Source organism: Aethalodelphis obliquidens, unplaced genomic scaffold, assembly GCF_003676395.1.
Source record: "Aethalodelphis obliquidens isolate GAN/ISIS:26980383/991018 unplaced genomic scaffold, ASM367639v1 scaffold40, whole genome shotgun sequence".
NCBI lineage: Eukaryota > Metazoa > Chordata > Mammalia > Artiodactyla > Delphinidae > Aethalodelphis > Aethalodelphis obliquidens.
Window position 1 is genome coordinate 1,441,598 of NW_020837984.1, and position 19,725 is coordinate 1,461,322.

General features: G+C 34.8%; 1 protein-coding gene across 3 annotated transcripts in view; it reads right to left on the bottom strand.

Moving 5' to 3' along the window:
* Positions 1-19,725, bottom strand: part of RTN4 (reticulon 4) — a 66,555-nt gene that overhangs the window by 34,805 nt on the left and 12,025 nt on the right. The window contains exons 2-3 of one of the 3 annotated variants that reach the window (XM_027131683.1): positions 14,845-14,901; positions 11,765-14,161 (exon numbers count right to left, since the gene is read on the bottom strand). The exons of 1 other annotated variant lie outside the window; for it this stretch is intronic. In XM_027131683.1, coding sequence (XP_026987484.1) covers positions 11,765-14,161; positions 14,845-14,901 — 2,454 coding nt within the window. The remainder of the gene's footprint in view (positions 1-11,764; positions 14,162-14,844; positions 14,902-19,725) is intronic. One more of the 3 variants, XM_027131680.1, reaches the window with a different exon arrangement.

Here is a 19,725-nt window from a genome sequence, read left to right on the forward strand (position 1 = left end):
ACACACACACACACACACACACACACACACACACACACACACACACAAATTACTGTGCTTTGTTACTGTAGTTCTATTCTCCTCCAGCTGAGAAAAAATTTTATATGGGTAGATTACAGGTCCTATTCCATATTAAATCCCAAGATAACAGGCAAATAGAGAACATAAATCTGTTAAAAACTTATTTGTTTTCCTTCAAATATTTAACATTTTGTTTAAAAATGAAAAATTATTTCAAGGACAATTTTCAAATAGAGCAGATACCACATTGATTATTTGGGATAGAAACTTATTTTCCCTTAAAAGTAAAGGCTTCCAAAGGAGAGAAGCACAGAAGATTCCTTTATTTATAATACAAGCAAGTAAAAGTGCTGTCTGAATTCTAAGTCCTATTGCATATTGTGCATGGGGGTAGGGAAGGGGGGAATTCTTCTCTTCCTAAACTCAAAATCAGCCTTACACTGAACTTTTGAAATCACCTGTTCTGAGTTCATGATTGGCAACTTCTCATTCCTCAATGTCCATAAACCCAGTACCTCCCCAAAGCATGACAAAAACCAATGACCAAAACCACCCCAAACACACCCCTAACTCCTTTCCAAACAGTACCCATGCTCTAAAATTACCTACACTCTCTACATTTCTCTTCTCTTCATATCTCAGATCAAAACTCTCATTTTCTTCGTGCACTTACCTCATTAGCAGGAAAATTATATGATTAAAATAAGTCCTACTAAAGAATAAAAAACTCCTTTCTCTATAACACTCTCATAAACGTGTGTGTGTGTGTGTGTGTGTGTGTGTGTGTGTGTGTCTTGTACCTAAGTGGCAGGATTTCCAACAGTAGAGGACTGTATTTTGGAATAGGCAACAATATGTAAACTCTAAGACCTCCCAGGCCAGCTCTCCCAAGATATTCCTCTTTTTCCATTTCTTTCCTTCCTCTAATTCTGAACCCCAGAAAAGCTCAAGTTTTTGTTTTGCTTTGTTTGCTTTACAATGTTTAGAAATGAAGGCAAATAAGGTGAGAAAGAGGTGGTCATTTGGATTGAAAGTGCTACTCTCTAAACTGGGGGTTGCTTGTATGCAATTCTTGATCGCTAAAAAAATTATTTCTACTTTCCAGCAACAGATAACAGGACTTTTTAATAAAAAGAAAAAAATTACAGCTACACAGTAGTTTTAAACTTACTTCAAAATTTAATTATTCTGAACTATACAAAAGTATAAAACTAAACATATGTCCCATTACTGAAAGATATTAAATAATGCTGTTTAATACCATATGCTGTAACGTAATGCCCTCTATGGACTAAATTACAGCACTTCAGCACTAACTACTGAATTGAACCTTAAGACATGAACAAAGACTTTAGTCTAGAAAATGAATGACAAGTTAAAAAATAACCAAAATATAATGAGCATTTTAAGGTCTATAAACAATTCCATATAAGCTGATAAAAATACATACTAAAAATTATACAGAAAGAAACTGAAAGTGATACTATTCAATGAGAACTAAATAAATGTTGATTTCTTATATTATAATCTAAAATAAATACACAGATAATCCAAAAGATCCAAAGCATTTTTAAACCTGGAATTTAAAAATTTAATAGTCATTGGGTTTTGAACAGATCTTTTAAAACTTTTAAGTTTTCACTGAAGTACATGTTTGGGGGAATCTTTAAGGTCATTTCACAATGTTTATCATAGCATGATTCAAGCATTTGTTTGATTCAGTACGATGTGTCAAAATTCAAAATCCTTTTATAAAGTCATTTTCAAAGTCATTTGTTACTGTGAAGCAAATATCCACAACTCACTAAATTTCTCAGCCCAACTGAATTTCCATATGGTCAATTACAGAGCATTCCACAGACATCGTTTTCTATCTACAACACTAGATGGCACCAACACCCATAGTACCGTTGACTGTCCAACCCAAAGCATGCAACCTGGCTAAAACTGTTCTCAATTTTCTGGCTCTTCCTTAGGATTGTTGCCTGGTACTAGGGGACTATCAGAGTGTGATAGGGATAGGAAAACAACTCCAACACCAGAAAGGCATGTGGGATAAAATGATCTCTGACCAGAATTCAAAATCAATTTTGAACAGATCAGAATTAAACATAAAAATGAAACTATAAATTAGTAAATAAATTAAGTTATAAATTTTCCCAGGTGAAAACTGAAAATATCCACCAAAATGCAAAGTAAAATAAAAATTATTTAGAAAACTAAGGGAAAACTGTAACATGACAAGGATTTGCATCCACTCTATATAAAGAACTCTCATAAAATCAGAAAGAGGCGATTCTAAATTTTAAAATGGGCAAAGAGTATGAACAGGCAATTCACAAAAGAAATACAAATAGCCAATAAATATGTGGAACATGCTCACCTTCACTAATAATCGAAGATCGAAACAGCAAGATAACTACTTTAACCTATCAAACTGGTAAAGGTTTTTTTTTTTTTTTTTTAAAAAAGACAGGTATACAATGTCTGGAAGGATACATGAGAAGTCTAGTAAATGACTCTAAGAAGGAGCACTAGGCAGCTTAGGTAAGACAGGAAGAAGACTTACTGTAATAGTACTTTTTGAATTTTGTATAATGTATAAGTCCTTAGCTATCAAAATTTTCTGATTAAAAAAACAATATTAATAAATAATACTAATTGTTGGTGATCAATAGAGAAATGGGTTGTTGTCTTACTCCATTAGAAGCGTAAAAATCAGTACAAGTTGTGACAAAAGATTAATCTGCAAAATATACAAAGAGATCATGCAGCTCAATATCAAAAAAAAAAACCCAATCAAAAAGTGGGCAGATCTAAATAGATATTTCTCCAAAGAAGATATACAGATTGCCAAAAAGCACATGAAAAGATGCTCAATGTCATTATTAGAGAAATGCAAATCAAAACTACAATGAGGTATTACCTCACACCAGTCAGAATAGCCATCATCAAAAAGTCTATAAACAAATGCTGGAGAGGGTGTGGAGAAAAGGGCACCCTCCTACACTGTTGGGGGGAATGTAAATTGATACAGCCACCACGGAGAACAATATGGAGGTTCCTTAAAAAACTAAATATAGAACTGCCATATGATCCAGCAATCTCACTCCTGGGCATATAACAGAGAAAACTAGTTTGAAAAGATACATGCACCCAAATGTTCATTGCAACACTATTTACAATAGCCAGGACGTGGAAGCAACCTAAATGTCCATCAACAGAGGAATGGATAAAGAAAGATGTGGTACATATATACAATGGAATATTACTCAGCCATAAAAGGAACAAAATTGTGCCATTTGTACAGACATGGATGGACCTAGAGACTGTCATACAAAGTGAAGTCAGAAAGAGAAAAACAAACATCATTAGCTTATATGTGGAATCTAGAAAAATGATACAGATGAACTTATTTGCAAAGCAGAAATAGAGACACAGACATAGAGAACAAACATAAGGATACTAAGGGGGAAGGGGGTGGGTGGGATGAATTGGGAGATCGGGATGACAATATATACACTACTATGTAAAAAATAGATAACTAATGAGAACCTACTGTATAGCACAGGGAACTCTACTCAGTGCTCTGTGGTGACCTAAATGGGAAGGAAATCCAAAAAAGAGGGGATATATGTATACGTATAGGTGATTCACTTTGCTGTACAGCAGAAACTAACACAACGTTGTAAAGCAACTATATTCCAATAAAAATTTTTTTAAATTAGTACAAGTTTTCTGATAGCCAATTTTTGTCAAAACGCTTAAAAATGTACATACCCATTTCCAAGGGTTTTATTTCTAGTAATTTATGGAAAAGAGTAATTTGGAGATATGTACAACATATTTAAACATAAAGAGGTTAATAATAGCATTATTTATAAATTTAAAAAACTGGAGACAATCTAAGGATCGTAGAGAACTGATTAAATTATAATATATCCAATACCAAGGAACACTAAACATTAAATAATCACACAGCAGAAAAATAAAGACATGGAAATTTTGGCATTATGCAATATAATATATTGCTGAATTTTGTTAAGCAATAAACAATATATAACGTATGATCCCAGTTTGGAAAAACACCTTTTTTCACTGCATTCATAAAGTATCCATATGCATAGAAATAGACTAGAAGAATATATTCTAAAATATTAGCAATGATTATGTCTGGGCAATACAATTACAATTTTTTTGTCATCTAAATGCTTTTCTCTACTTCTCAAATTTGTACAATTAGCATATATTACTTCAGATTGCTTCATGTACTGCTACCCTGACTTCACTGACAGTTAGCAGGTCCCTGAGAGAAATTCTGACTACTAAATTTAACTGAAGCTCAAATAGATTAAAACATCTGCCCAGGGTCATACAGCTAAAAAAGTAATCCAGTAAAAAAGCCAGGATTAGATCTTAGGTGTGTAAGATGCCCAAGATGAAGTTCTTTCAACCATATTATATGTAGCAGTATCTATCTTTTATAAAGGTTCATATTTCATATTTATTTTCAATCTGTATTGGACCCACAGTAAGCACTAAATAAATCCACACTAATTTGACAATGTCAAACATTTGAGTAAATATAATCATTTCCTTATTAATAAGTCAGTTTCTAATTTAGCTACACTTATATTTACTCAAAGCCTTCCAGTTAAAGATAATTCTACTCAATGTGTTAGATTAAACATTTTCATTTTTCAGGGTACTTAAATATCTACTTTCATCAGATTAACTGCTCACTGTCCTAATCAAAACCCAACTAATAATATTCAAGAAGCATCCTATATATGCTCACTAAAAATGTATTTTAACAAAATACTTAATATCTATAATGCTTTACTGAGAAAGCCCAAAAGCTATACAATCAATTTTTAAAATTAATATAAGAAAAATGTTTTAAGTTATAAACATCATCAAAAGAAAGTTCTTATTCATGAACACATTTAAGAAGTATCTATAAATTGGCAAAGGATAATTTTTAATTCTTTACCTAGATAAATGGGCCATTTTTCAGCGAGTTCTTTATTATGGCAATACTATTTGGTTATTCCTGGAAAGCACATACTTTAAGTGTAATGAATAATTAACATCTGGTTGGTTTACACTTCACTCACCAAGTTACAACAGGTCAGCAAAACACAATCTATACTATGATTATGAACTTAAAATGTTCTGTGCACTAGTGGCAAACCAAGCAACCAACAAACATGTATTAAGCAATCACTATCATTAAGTCAAGATCTCAGTGGTTTCAATGGGAGACATTAGCACCTTTCTTCACCAATGACCCACCAACAACAAAGACAGCAGCGGTCCAGCTGAATAACAATAGGGTTATTCAGTCTCCACATGGAAGCAACAGAAGGTTACCCTCATTCTAATATCCCTACTTATAGAAGACCACATGAGAAAATGTATACAGTAACCAATGTTCCTGACATTTTTAAAAATGCCTTGCATTGGTTAATGCCCCCAACACAATAGGTATGTAATAAAAGCAGCAGCACCCTGGTCATCTGCTATTTAGGACAATAACTGCTTGCTCCAAAACTGTGAAGGGGACAAAACCTAGGTCTCATCCCAGTTCTTCACTTGTCGGAAAAAATATCTCCTTTGTGGAATCGGATAAGAACTAATATAAATAAGAAAGTTAGTCAACTAATCTATGACAAAGGAGGCAAGAATATACAGAAAAGACAGTCTCTTCAATAAGTGGTGCTGGGAAAACTGGACAGCTACATGTAAAAGAATAAAATGAGAACACTCTCTAACACCATACACAAAAATAAACCCAAGATGGATTAAAGACCTAAATGTGAGGCCAGCAACTATAAAACTCTTAGAGGAAAACAGGCAGAACACTCTCTGACATAAATCGCAGCAAGATCTTTTTTGATCCACCTCCTAATGAAAATAAAAACAAAAATAAACAAATGGAACCTAATGAAACTTAAAGGCTTTTGCACAGCAAAGGAAACCATAAACAAAACAAAAAGACACCCCATAGAATGGGAGAAAATATTTGCAAACAAACCAACCAACAAAGGATTAATCTCCAAAATATATAAACAGCTTATGCAGCTCAACATCAAAAAAACAACCACCACAATCAAAAATGGGTGGAAGATCTAAATAGACATTTCTCCAAAGAAGACATACAGATGGCAAAAAGCACATGAAAAGATGATCAACAACACTAATTATTAAAGAAATGTAAATCAGAACTACAATGAGGTATCACATCACACCAGTAAGAATGGCCATCATCAAAAAAACTACAAACAATAAATGCTGGGGAGGGTGTGGAGAAAAGGGAACCCTCCTACACTGTTGGTGGGAAAGTAAACTGGTACAACCATTATGGAGAACAATATGTAGGTTCCTTAAAAAAATACATATAGAACTAACATATGATCCAGCAATCCCACTCCTGGGCATATAACCGGAGAAAACTGTAATTCAGAAAGACACATGCACCCCCAACGTTCATTGCAGCACCATTTACAATAGCCATACATGGAAGCAACCTAAATGTCCATCAACAGAGGAGTGGATAAACAAGATGCGGCACACATATACAATGGAATATTACTCAGCCATAAAAAAGGATGAAATAATGCCATTTGCAGAAACGTGGATGGACCCAGAGATTATCATACTGAGTGAAGTCAGACAGAGAAAGACAAATATCATATATCGCTTATATGTGATCTAACCAAAATAAAATGGTACAAATTATTTACAAAACAGAAATAGAGTCACAGACGTAGAAAACAAACTTATGGTTACCAGAGTGTAAGGGGGGGGGATAAATTGAGAGATTGGGACTGACATATACACACTACTATACGTAAAATAGATAACTAATAAGGACCTACTGTATAGCACAGGGAATTCTACTCAGTACTCTGCAGTGACCCATATGGGAAAAGAATCTAAAAAAGAATGGATATATGTGTAACTGATTCACTTTGCTGTACACCTGAAACTAACACAACATTGTAAATCAACTATACTCCAATAAAAATTTTTTTTAAAAAGTAAGTTAGCCCAATGTCTGGAACACAATAGAAGCTCAAAAGTACTGTGCTTACTACATAATATGCAACCTCGGTAAAGTTTCGTAACATCCCTAGATTTAGGTTTTGTCATCCATGAAATGATTCCTTCTTTCAGATTATGGTGAAGACTAAATGAGATGACTATGTGAAAATGCTTGGTGCTTAAAAGATTTCCCATAAATGGTAGTCTCCCCTTTCTAGGTAAAATGCAAAGAATTCAGGTTCTTTTCTCAGCCTTTCAAAATTCTTAATTTAAAAATGTCCTAGAGAGAAAGAAAACCTAAAACTGAAAGCAAACTGAAACAAATCTAAGTTTATTTCAAATGAGTATTATAACCACACTGAAGATGGGGGAAGGTAGAAGGAAAAGGGAAAATAAAACTAATCCGAGTAACCTGGGCAGGGTTGAGGGAGGTGGATTTGAAAAATAGACCTGAACCCTTTATTATGTTTATTATAATGATATTATAAAACATTCTAAAACTATTTTAGATGTACTCAAGGATTAAACAAATTAATAAATGTATTGGTAGTGTTAGAAGCCAGGTTCTCACTATAGAAGGAACATACAAATGTGAAATGGGGGAAGAAAGAAATAGTCCTCTGGGAATGTTTTGGATTTGGAGGTATCTATGTAAACACATGATTTCATAAATATGTGTATGTTTATTTGTATGTATGTATACAAGTATTTCCTACCTCGGTCCACTGGAAGGGCTAAAATGGAAAGACCCCACAGGAGCAAAGTACAATTAGCATCCAGCTCTTGATCACTGAAAGGAATCAAGGATCCTTGGAGAAACTGCTGACTTCAGGGCTGGGACAGAGTGGGCAAAAGATGAGCCTACAACATTTCGTTATGCTAGAAAGTAAGAAGTGCTTCCCTCTCCACTCAAAAAAAAAAAAAGGACAGCTGCATGTCCTTGAGCCAATTTGAAGGGGAGCCCTCCAAATCTGTGACCATTGACAACCAAAATAAGTACAGCAATGAATTATGAACCATTGGGGGGAAAAGAGAAATTCATGAATCCATACTGATAATTAAATAGTTAATTAATGGAAAAGGAGAGCTCTTGCTAAGAGTAGAATGCCAGGGTTGATTGATAAACGTGGAGGAAGTATTAGAACAGAAAAATCATCTTTTGCAAACTTAATGGTAAAGAATAAATCAATCAAGAACCATCAATAGATACTAAATCTAGGGAGGGAATTTTGATGGAGGGCAGGATATTTACATGGTCTTGAAGTGTCACCCATCAGACTGCTTATTAGTTGTCAGGAAGGAAGAAAGATAGTAATTATACAATAAGGAAATCAGGAACCACCTTGACCAGATGGTGTAAATTAAACCTCATCAATGAGGGACTGATGAATAGTAGGTACCTCCAGATTGCTATGAGAGGGGCACTACATTATCTTCATTTTGGCCATGAATCCACAAACTTAATCTAATCACTAAGAAACATTAGACAAAACGCAAAACAAGGAACTTTCTATTAAAGGAAGAAGGGAAAGGGCCTGTGTTCTTTAAATATGTTACAATCGTAAGAGATAAAGACTGGAAATGTCCCAGATTAAAGGAGCCAAAGGTAACATAACTAAATGCAAAACCTGGCACTAGACTGGACCTTGTAGTACAGGACACTACAAAGAACATTATTAGGTCAACTAACACAACTAGAATATGGATGGTAGATTAGAAAAAAGTATTGAATGAATGTAAAATTTAGAAAGTTAATAGCTGTACTGAGGTTATGTAAGAGAATATCCCTTTTTAAACTATTTAGGGGTAAAACAGAACGTATATAACTTAGTCTCAAATGGTTCAGGAAAAAAAGGATATACTGTATCTATGTATCCATTGTCTAGTTATCTATAAAAAGAGAGATCATAAATAATAATGTAAATGGAGAAATGTTAGTAGGTAAATTTAGATGAAGAGTATAAGACATTCTTTGTACTACTTTTATTTTTGCAATTGTTTTTAAGTTTGAACTTATTTCCAAATGAAAGTTAATTTTAAAAAAGCAATCATCCTTTTTTTAAAAGAAACTCTCTAAATGAGACCATAAGTTTAAAAAAAATTCTGCTTAATTCCAGTCAGAGAAAAATTTAGCATCCAATGTATCATAAACCCTCCTTTAGCATAGATTGGTCTTTCAGTTTAGTTCTGAATAAACCTGAATGTTTCTTTTCACTGAGTCACCCATGGCCAGTCTCAAATCCATCTATGTCCCTAGCTTCAAGTGAATAGCTTGAATAGCTTCAGTTTCTACATACTGACCATAATACCCACACATACCCACCTGCCCCAAAAATACCAAAACAGGATCTGGAAAACTTTTATTATATTTATATAAATGAACAGGTCTATGTGTTTACTCACGTTTGCTAACTGTAGCTTTTATAGAAGCATCTCTTTGTGAAGCCATTCCTAATATTCCAAGGTAGAGACAGCCTCTCTATGCCCTTAGTATGTGTTGATGATCTTCCACTTCCAATCATACACTTATATCCCTAAACTGTCATTCTATGCCAAACTGGGACTTCCATGCATCATCTGAGAAAAAGATTTCAGCTGTCATTTGGTAGTGCTCCCTATCAGTTAACTATTCTTTTCAGTAGTTTCACTATCTGGGTCTGTATTTAGTAGTATAAATTTAAGCAATTATTAGAATATTGTAATTATACATTTATATTTAAAATGAGTGGAAAGTGAAAAATTAAAGTGCCAGTGATAATATATTTTAAACAAAAATGGAAACCATCAGGGTACTGAAAGCATAAATCTTTAGCCACAAATTTTTTTAAAAGTAAATAAAAACATATATGAAACGCTGAGCCTCTAAATAATGACGTACAGTGAAAGGAAAAACAGAATGAATGTTCATAATTATGAACTGAGAAAAACCAGTATTTACATTTCATTGTTAAGAATACAGTTTGACAGAATTCCCTGGTGGTCCAGTAGTTAGACCTCGGTGCTTTCACTGCTGTGACCTGGGTTCAATCCCTGGTTGGGGAACTAAGCTCCCACAAACCACATGGCGTGGTCAAAAAAAAAAAAAGAATACAGTTTGATAAAATACCCTTATTAAGGGAGAAGACTAGTATTCATTTTTCTCACAACAAATTTTATCCAAAACTATCAATAAGGCATCAATGTCTGCATCAATAATACCTTGCTCATCTCCCTTACAAAATCAGCCTTTCTTCCCAAAATTAAAATTGAATTCTGCCTACAAATGTCATTTTAAGAAAACAAGGGAAACAAACTGGAAATAATAAATTATCTGAGCAAGTTTTATTTATTATTTAATACTTATCAATACTTTCAGGTTTAAATAAGAATAAGAATCAGAATTACTGAATCTGATTCAGTAATAAGAATCAGAAAATTTTTTTAAAACACCTAAATACATCATAATCAAGGATGTAGAAAATCGTTAACCATCTGAGAATAGGGATTACCATTATAACACCTTCCCTCCCTTCTGACAAATTCTCAATCCTTATCTTAACTGAGCTCTCTAGTATTTGATAATGTTGATCAATTCCTCCAACTTTAAATCTTCCTCTTCCCTCGGCTCCCCCTAGTTGATGTCTGTGGCTTTAATTACAATCTCTGAGCCCATGGTAAATACACACATACGGTCAAGGTCTCTCTCAAGAGCTTCATGTTTAATACCCATCATTCTTGGATGTCTCATAGGTACCTTAATTACAATATATTCAAAACTGAGTTTTTTATTTTCTTCCACTTTATTTTCTCATGTTTCCTAACTCAGTTTCTCATACTGCCATGTATCTGCACATACAAGAAACCCAGGTTTCCTAGAGTAAGCTTTAACTCCTCCCCTTAACCTTCAGGTCCAATTCCAATCAAACACTAAGTACTATGTCTCCATGCTCATCCCATTGCCTTACGTTCATAATTTCCTCTTTCTTCAATTACAGCAACTCTAAACTGGTCTCTGCCACCAGTACTACCTATCTCCAATGCATTAGTATATTCAGTAAATACACAGTAATCATCTAAATTAGAATGCTAAATAAAAAACACATGTACAAATCACTTTACACAAATCAGATATGTGGGAAGTGTAGAGTCAAAAGAAAAAAATGAGAATTAGTACTTTTCAGGAGAATTAAAAATAGCATACCTCAATTTATACTTTTCAACAAAACGTCTAATACTCAATATGCTTAACTTTATACCTTTTACTGGAAATTATTGCATAATATTGAAAGATCAGAAACAGGTAACAGAAATGTTCTTTCGTCAAAATTTTTAAATGAAGATATTTCTGGGAAAACAAAAGTAAACACATCTGAAAATATTTTGTTTTAATACCTCTTGCTCTTCATGCTATCAGGAAACACTAAAGCAAAAGAAGGGAACAGACACTGAAGCCAATTCTAAAAAAAGTTTTTTCTAGTTCCATGGTGCATAAAAATGACCAACAAATAATTGTGTGGAAAAGCTAAGAGCAAGGGTGCGCGATCAGTGCAAGAGGGCTAGAAAAAGCACTAAAATCTTAAACTGAGACAGTAAAAAGAATTCTTATCAATGTGATATATCAGACACTATAAATGTAACATACTACACAAAATGTAGTGGAATGTTCCATAGGTCAAAAGGTGGCAAGAAAGCACAAAATAAGGTACGGATTGATTACCTGAAGTTTTACTCAGCTCTGCTGAAAACATAGCAGATGGTGGTCTGTACTCTTTTTCTGTACCAGAAGGAAGTTTTTTCTCAGCTTCTTGCACAAGAACTTTGGGTTTAACTATACTGCCTATCCCTGTTTGAGCATCCAAAGCAGAAACATCTGGAGGCAGTAAGGGCACCTTTGAAATATCAGCCCTATCTTTGGAGAATTCATCTGGGACATGAACTTTTTCTTCATCTTTAGGCTGTACACTCTTGACAGAAACTTCATGGGGTAATTCTGAGCAAGGCAACGACCCAGCTCCATCCTGGACACTAGCAACTTCACTTTTGTAGGATATTTCTAGGTCACTGTATTCCCTGGCTAATGTAGGAGAAGAATCTGTTTTAGAACTGACAAATGTAGGGAACTCATCTATAATCTCAATTGGAGATGAATCTGAAAATGTTTCACTCTCTCTTATTTTTGCTTCCTTAGCAATGTATAAGCCATCATTTGAATAAACTGCAGTGTTGAGCTCCTCCATCTGCAAAGGAATTTTCTCCTTTTGGATCAATGTTGAAACTTCATTAGATGATAAGGTATCTTTTGTGGTACCTAAATTGGGCTGAAAAGATTCCAAATACGGCTTTCCCCCCTCAGGTGGTGGTGAAGCACTAAGTTTTTCCTTATTTTCATGTTCTATCATTGATTCAGATGAAGTTTCAATGAGATTTTCTTTTACAAGTATCACAGCTTCATCTTGTTTTTGTGGAACTTCAGGAATTGAATCATCACTAAATAAGTCAACTGGTTCAGAATCAGGTGAGGAATCTTCAACTAGCTCAGAATGAGTGGGCACCAGCTGTGCAACTTTTGCTATTTCTGAATAACTAGAGAAATCTGGAGTTGGTTCAGTAGAGAGCTTTGTTTCTTTAATTAAATCACATGCAATAGATATATAAGGAGCTTCTGTTTCTTGAACAGCTACACTAATACTTTCAGCCTCTTTAATTTCTTCATTCATTCCTGATACTTTTTTTAGTGATACATTCATGGCCTCTTCATATGGTGGGGGATTTTCAGGCTCAAGTTTTATGCTTTCATAATTAACCGAAGGAGGAGCTTCTAATGGTGATGAACTGAGCTGCACTGCAGAAGCACCAGCACTAGGAACTATAGAATTTAATGGTGCTTCCATGACAATGTCAGGCAAAACTGGTGAAGGAGTAGCTTCAGATTCTTCAAAGGATGGGCAAAGCTGTGCTACAGGGTAAAGTGACTCCTGCATAGCTTCTGAAGTTTGAACCAAGTCCATTTTTGTTTCAAAAGCAATTTTTGTACCTGTAGCTTCACTCAATTCACTTTCACATGCTTCCTGTACTAAATCTGGGGTTAGACCTTCATGCATGTTTGCCACTACTTCCTCAGTCACCTCTGATAAATGATCTGTTGTGTCATAATCTGTTTTAGAATCCTGTGTTGCCACAAGGAAAGGGTTTGATGTTTTGGCACTAGCATTCTTCTCTGTTACAATTTGGGCCTTTTTTTCTTCTATTTTTTTTTCATCTGTCTTATTTTCTGAAGTATGATCTTCCAACAAGGGAAAAATGTTTGCTGAAGGGTTAAAGGGAGCACATGTGATATATGCTCCTGAACCATCTTTTATAGCTTCTGGTGTACTAGGAAATGAAGTATCATCATTACTACTTTCACTATCTTTTTCACGATTTGTTTGTTCAAGGCTATCTGAAAAACGTTCCGTATCCACTTTACCTTCCAATTTGCTCTCTATATTACCTCCAGCAGCCAAAACATCACTATCTTGCTTATAAGTATCTTTTACTTCCCATACTTGCTCAAATGGTTTGAAGTCTGCATATTCCTCCCTCATAGGAGCTTCTGCTACAATTCCCTTTTCATTAAAACTGTCTTTTGTTTTTTCTGGAGACATAACTCTACCCTCTTCTTTAACTGATTTGCTAAGGACTATCGGTAACTCTTGCTGAGTACGAAGGATGTTATTACTAACTAAGTCCTCTTCTTCATCTTTATTCTTCACAATTATTTCTTCCCTAGGATTTGCTACTGTTATGGCAGATTCTGCTCTTGGAGAGCCACTGAATGATGATCCCATTTCTGAGTATTCCAATTCTGAAAACTCTGGTAAATCTCTGTCTACAGATGGTTTTTTTGCCTTCTCTGAGAATTCTTTAGAAGCTTCATCTGAAATTTCTCGAAGTGTTCCTTCGGTAGGTAGTACTGCTGGTAAATTACCAAGGTATTCATGTTCTTTAAAAGAAGCAGCTGAGAGAGGAGCTAAAGAAGGAAGAGAAGCAGCAGTTTCAAGCAGGACAGATGGAAAATCCTCTTGACCAGCAGAAACAGTGTTACCTGGCTGCTCCTTCAAATCCATAATTTTTTCTGTGACCATGGACAGAAAGGAAAGTTAGAGAATGCCAGTGTTCTCAGATTTAATGCAAGTTTTATGACAGATTCAAAAATACTGTTAGTAAAGACTGTTAACTAAAATGCTAATAACATTTAGTTAATAAATAATAATCAAGTAGACTGAATCATAATTGAAAAATTAAAGCTACTGTCAAAAAACATGTGCATGGCTACAGAGGCTATTATATACTATGCAAAGACATCAAGTCTTTGAGAAAAACCTCACGTACAATTAACTGAGAAAAGCTACTTCTAACTAGTCTCAGAGGAAGAAATGAGGATTTGAGAAGAGAGTTTGACAGCATAAGAAAGAAAGGGCACTGGATAATTAACTGTCATAGGCTGACATTCTTTTCTATGAAAGCCTGTCAGCTATAAGCAAATAAACTGTATTTGGAAAAAATGACTAGTCAATATATAAACATAAATCAAGGGGCCAAGAATTCCTTACACATTTCCAATTATTAATCAGGTTTCTGCCCATTTCTCTCTTGGACACTGCATATAAAATGCAAATTTCAACTTGGTCAGTAGATAAACATTCTTGGAACCATGCTTATTTTTAGTAAATTCAAACTACTAAGCATAGAGTGAACATAACTAAAGAATTAAAGTTAGAATACACAGAGGATAAAAGGCTAGCAGAAAGAACTTGCCTGCAGAGGAGTGTATCACAGGCTCAGATGCAGCAGGAAGAGCAAAAAGTGTCTCATCTGAAAAACAAATAGAATATAACCTCAGCAGAAATAAAGACAGAGTTGGAAAGAGACTAAAGAGGAACAAGCAAGGGGTTCAGTTTGTAATGAGTTAACACAAAACTTTATCTACAGAGAAAAAGCCATGATGGAAAGGAAAAAGTAGTACCATTAACCCAGATTAAATTATAATATATATTATAAAATTGATTAAATGATATCTATAGAACCTATCATTTTTCAAGAGGCAAAAACATGTTTATGTTAAAGAAACTGCATGAACCAAAGTGGCTTGAATATACTAATCTTCTTATCTTTTTTTATTGGTATATGTTCAATTTAGAACACTTTCAGAAAATCATGCATATTCTCTACTTGTTATTCTAAGTGATTTACATGATGCAAGAACTCATTTTACTCCTTACAACTCTAATGTTACAAGTGTTGCTGTTAATATCTCATTTAACAGATTAAAAAAAAAAAGAGTGATAGACAAGTAACTCACTCAATAGATTAAGTAGTGAGACTCAGACAATTCAACTCCAGAGCTCACTTTCTTAACCAATATATGCTGTATGTTATAAATTGAATGTTTGTGTTTCCCCTAAAATTCATTATGTTCAAGCCCTAAGGTTCAATGTGTTGTGTTTGGAGATGGGGCCTTTCGGAAGTAATTAGGAATATATGAGGTCATGAGGGTGGGAGCATGGTCACAGGAAGAGGTCACGTGAGCACACAGAAGGCAGCAACCTATAAGCCAAGAAAAGAGGCCTCAGAATGAAACCTAACTTGCCCACATTTTGATCTTAGACTTCCCAGCCTTCAGAACTGTAAGAAATAAATTTCTGTTGTTTAAGCCACCTAGTCTATGGTATTTTGGTATAGAAGCCCAAGTCAACTAATACACTATATACTGGTATATTAACCTTGTACAATGTCATTTTATACCTGCAGTTGGGAGATCTTGAGCTAAAGATCTTCTGTGGTTTATACTAGAGAAAGGGCTCTAGCAAAAGACAATGTGAAACAGTCTGAGAGATGACAGGAGGTATTCCTTTAGTGTAGAGGACCTAATAAATTTGGACACTTCTATCTGGAAGAACAAGCTAGACAAGGCTGATTAATAGAAAAAAAAAAAAGAAATCACAGATGTGGCTATCATGAACATGGAACTTGTCTTCCAAGGGTATTCCTTTTGATGAGTAGGAGAGTTAAATTCATAATGTCACATAAATTTTAAATTCATACTAGGTATGATGTCATATCTAAAGGATTCTTAGATGGGGTGGTGAGGGGAAATCCATTTAAAAGAGTCTCCTATAACCTAGAACAACAGGTTGAATGGGCCACTCATCCAAACCAGTAAGACACACTGCCTTATGACATTTTATAAAATGTACACATATGTGTACACACTTTTTAAAGATGACTTGTTATGTAATCTTAGTTAAATTACACAGTTCTCGTTTGTAAAATGACAATTTGAAAATTCCTTTCAGCTAAAATAATGAATTATAATGATGTACAAACGGAGATTTGGGGGTCAAAGAGCAGAACCAAATAATTACACAGCTGCTCCACCCAAATAAAAGGAAGCAAATTCTTAACTAAATGGTTGTCTTTTTCATCTAGACAATATAGTTAAAAGCCAACTAATTTAGAGACAGTTTACTTGTAAAGTGAACTAGAAACATGTTAAAATCAGAGGGAAACCAAACTATATCTAAAACTGTGCCAAAATTTTGAAGTATTTTTTAAAAATATATCCTTATGCGTATCTAATACCAGAATATCTCTTATAATAAAAACTATATTCTGACACTTGGTCAAGTGAGAAAGTTTATAAATTGGTAGTTGAAATATTCACAAATTCCCAAAAAAAAAAAAAATCCTCATTTTGTAAAATGAGACTCAATCCAAAATTAGCCACAAAACAAGTATTCCATTTCTAAAAGCACTTAGAAAAAAATCCAGAAGAGGTCATTACCATTTTGCCTTCAAGAAGAAGAGAGTTGCTCAGGGACTCCTACTAAGGCCCATCATGAATCATGGGATCAAACTGCCTGGGTCCAAACCCCAGATCCATCACATATTACACAATATAAATGTGTAACCCTGAGAAAGTTACTACTTAGCCTTTCTGTGCTTCATTTCCTCATTTGCCAAATAAGAGTAACTACCTCAAAATGTTGTGAGGGAGGGAAGGGGAAAAAAGAAACAATTTGTCCTAAGTCACAGAGCTAGGAGGCCAGAGAGCCAGGATTTGAATAGGTCTAACTCCCAAGTTCATGTGCTGTATCCTATGCACGAGTGCAATAATAAATTACGTATTCCAACTTTATCAGCCCCATAAATTTGAGCTCCTGAAACAAGAAAAACAGTCACCCAGCAAATACCCTGTAATTATCCAAAATATTTGACTGATTGTTTGCTTTTACTTCACCATATAACAACATTTATAGAGATGTTAACGATGGCCAGGCACGTTGATTTCACATGGTCTTTTTTTTTTTTTTTTTTTTGCTGTATGCGGGCCTCTCACTGGTGTGGCCTCTCTCGTTGCGGAGGCTCCGGATGCGCAGGCTCAGCAGCCATGGCTCACGGGCCTAGCCGCTCCGCGGCATGTGGGATCTTCCCGGACCGGGGCACGAACCCGTGTCCCCTGCAACGGCAGGCAGACTCTCAACCACTGCGCCACCAGGGAAGCCCCACATGGTCTTTTAATACTCAAAACCACCCTGTAAAATAGGTACTACTGTTATCTTGATTTCACAGATGAGGAAACAGAGGCATAAAAAGGCTAAGTAACTTCCCCAGAGTCACAAAACTAAAAAAAGTGATGGATCTGAGACTGAATCCATAGTTTACCAGTCCATGCTCTTTCTTTTAACTGCTCTGCAGTACTTCTTTTCTAGACTTTACTATATAAATTTAGAATTTGAAAATGACTAATAAAATTAACGATGTCAAAAGAAAATTTTGATCAACAATACTTATATATCACAAAAGCTACCAAATTCTAAGGCTAAAACACCTAAAAATTATCTATTTCCTGTTCTGAAAAAGAATTACTGATTTTCATCTTCCTTTTTCTGCAAGACCCTCACTTTCACAAGTGAATAAACTATTTTATAATAAGGGATGCTATATTAAGTAAAAAATAAAATGTTCTGAATTACTGAGATATGTTACACATACACTTACATTACTGGGCTTACAAAAACGGTAAACAACTCCCCTTCTTTCTATGATCTACTCATAATGCCAAATTCTAACTACTGAATGAAATTAAAACCTTAATCATCAATCTCATTTGTACTATTTGAACAGACAGCCAGAAGAAACAATAAATATTAAGGACTTAATTATATATATCCACACTAAGTAAAAACATAATGTCATATTACAAAAAAAAAAAACAAGTTTTCACTAAATAGGCAAAAGGGAAGCCAGAACTCTATTACGTCTCTCCTCTACAGCCATCAAAGGACAAGTCTATACATTTTTCTTGCTCGAAAACATTTAAAAGCTCCCAGTTACATACTGAATTACACCAAAAATTCTTAGTCAGATATATAAGGCCCTGCACTATATGGCCCCAATTTAACTGTCTAAGCTTATCTCAACATCTCCTTACATGTCATCTATGCTAACAAAATAAACTTCTTCCTAACCAAACCCATGCTTCCCCCTCTTGCATATGAATGCTGACATCCACTAATGCTCAAATTCACCATATTCAGCCTAACTCTCTCTGTAAAATCTACTCATTCTTACCTTATTTTTGTTAATCTTCTACATTTCCAGGTACCTAAGCTCAGAGAATAAAGCAACTTATTGAAAGTCACATAGCTTAGTTAATGACAAAGCTAGAAAATAATTTAAACTATAATCATATATATATATTTATTTCCTTATTACCCTCAGTAAAATGAATAGAATCACTGAACTGCTTATAATGACAGTATGAAAGACTTCCAAATGATCTATTCCTCATGTTGGCCCTAATGCTAGATTCTTTTCCTTACCTAAGCCTAAAACTAGAATATAAGTTTCGATTAACTGCCTCAGGGCTACAAACTGTGAACGCTAATTACTTCCACCACACAAGAATCAGTTGCAAAATTAAAGTTCACTGGAGAAATTTTTTTTTTTTTTAGTAAATCACTTTTCAAGAAAGTAAAAATGGCATTATCAGTTTTGAATTTATTACTGGTCAATTCAAAAAATATATATATGCTATCACAATCTCACCAATGTCCACACACTCTTATACTGAGTATTTTCCTTGACACGTTCATTTCAAAACCTGTTTATCAACCAAAAGTATAAGTGGTCAGGGCTTCCCTGGTGGCGCTGTGGTTAAGAGTCCGCCTGCCAATGCAGGGGACACGGGTTCCAGCCCTGGTCCGGGAAGATCCCACATGCCCCGAGGCAACTAAGCCCATGGGCCACAACTACTGAGCCTGTGCTCTAGAGCCCGCAAGCCACAACTACTGAAGCCCGCGTGCCTAGAGCCCATGCTCTGCAACAAGAAAAGCCACCGCAATGAGAAGCCCGCGCACCACAACGAAGAGTAGCACCCGCTCGCCGCAACTAGAGAAAGCCCACACGCAGCAACAAAGACCCAACGTAGCCAAACGTAAATAAATAAATAAATAAAACTTTTAAAAAAAAAGTAAGTGGTCAGTAAAATCATATCTAATTTATAAAACAAGAAAAATAAACTGCACTTTAAAATCATAGAGAAGAACCTCTGCTTCTAGCCATGAAAGTAATTTTATCACACTAACCCTTCCAACATAAACAACTATAAAACTGGGCAAAATATATGAAGCAACT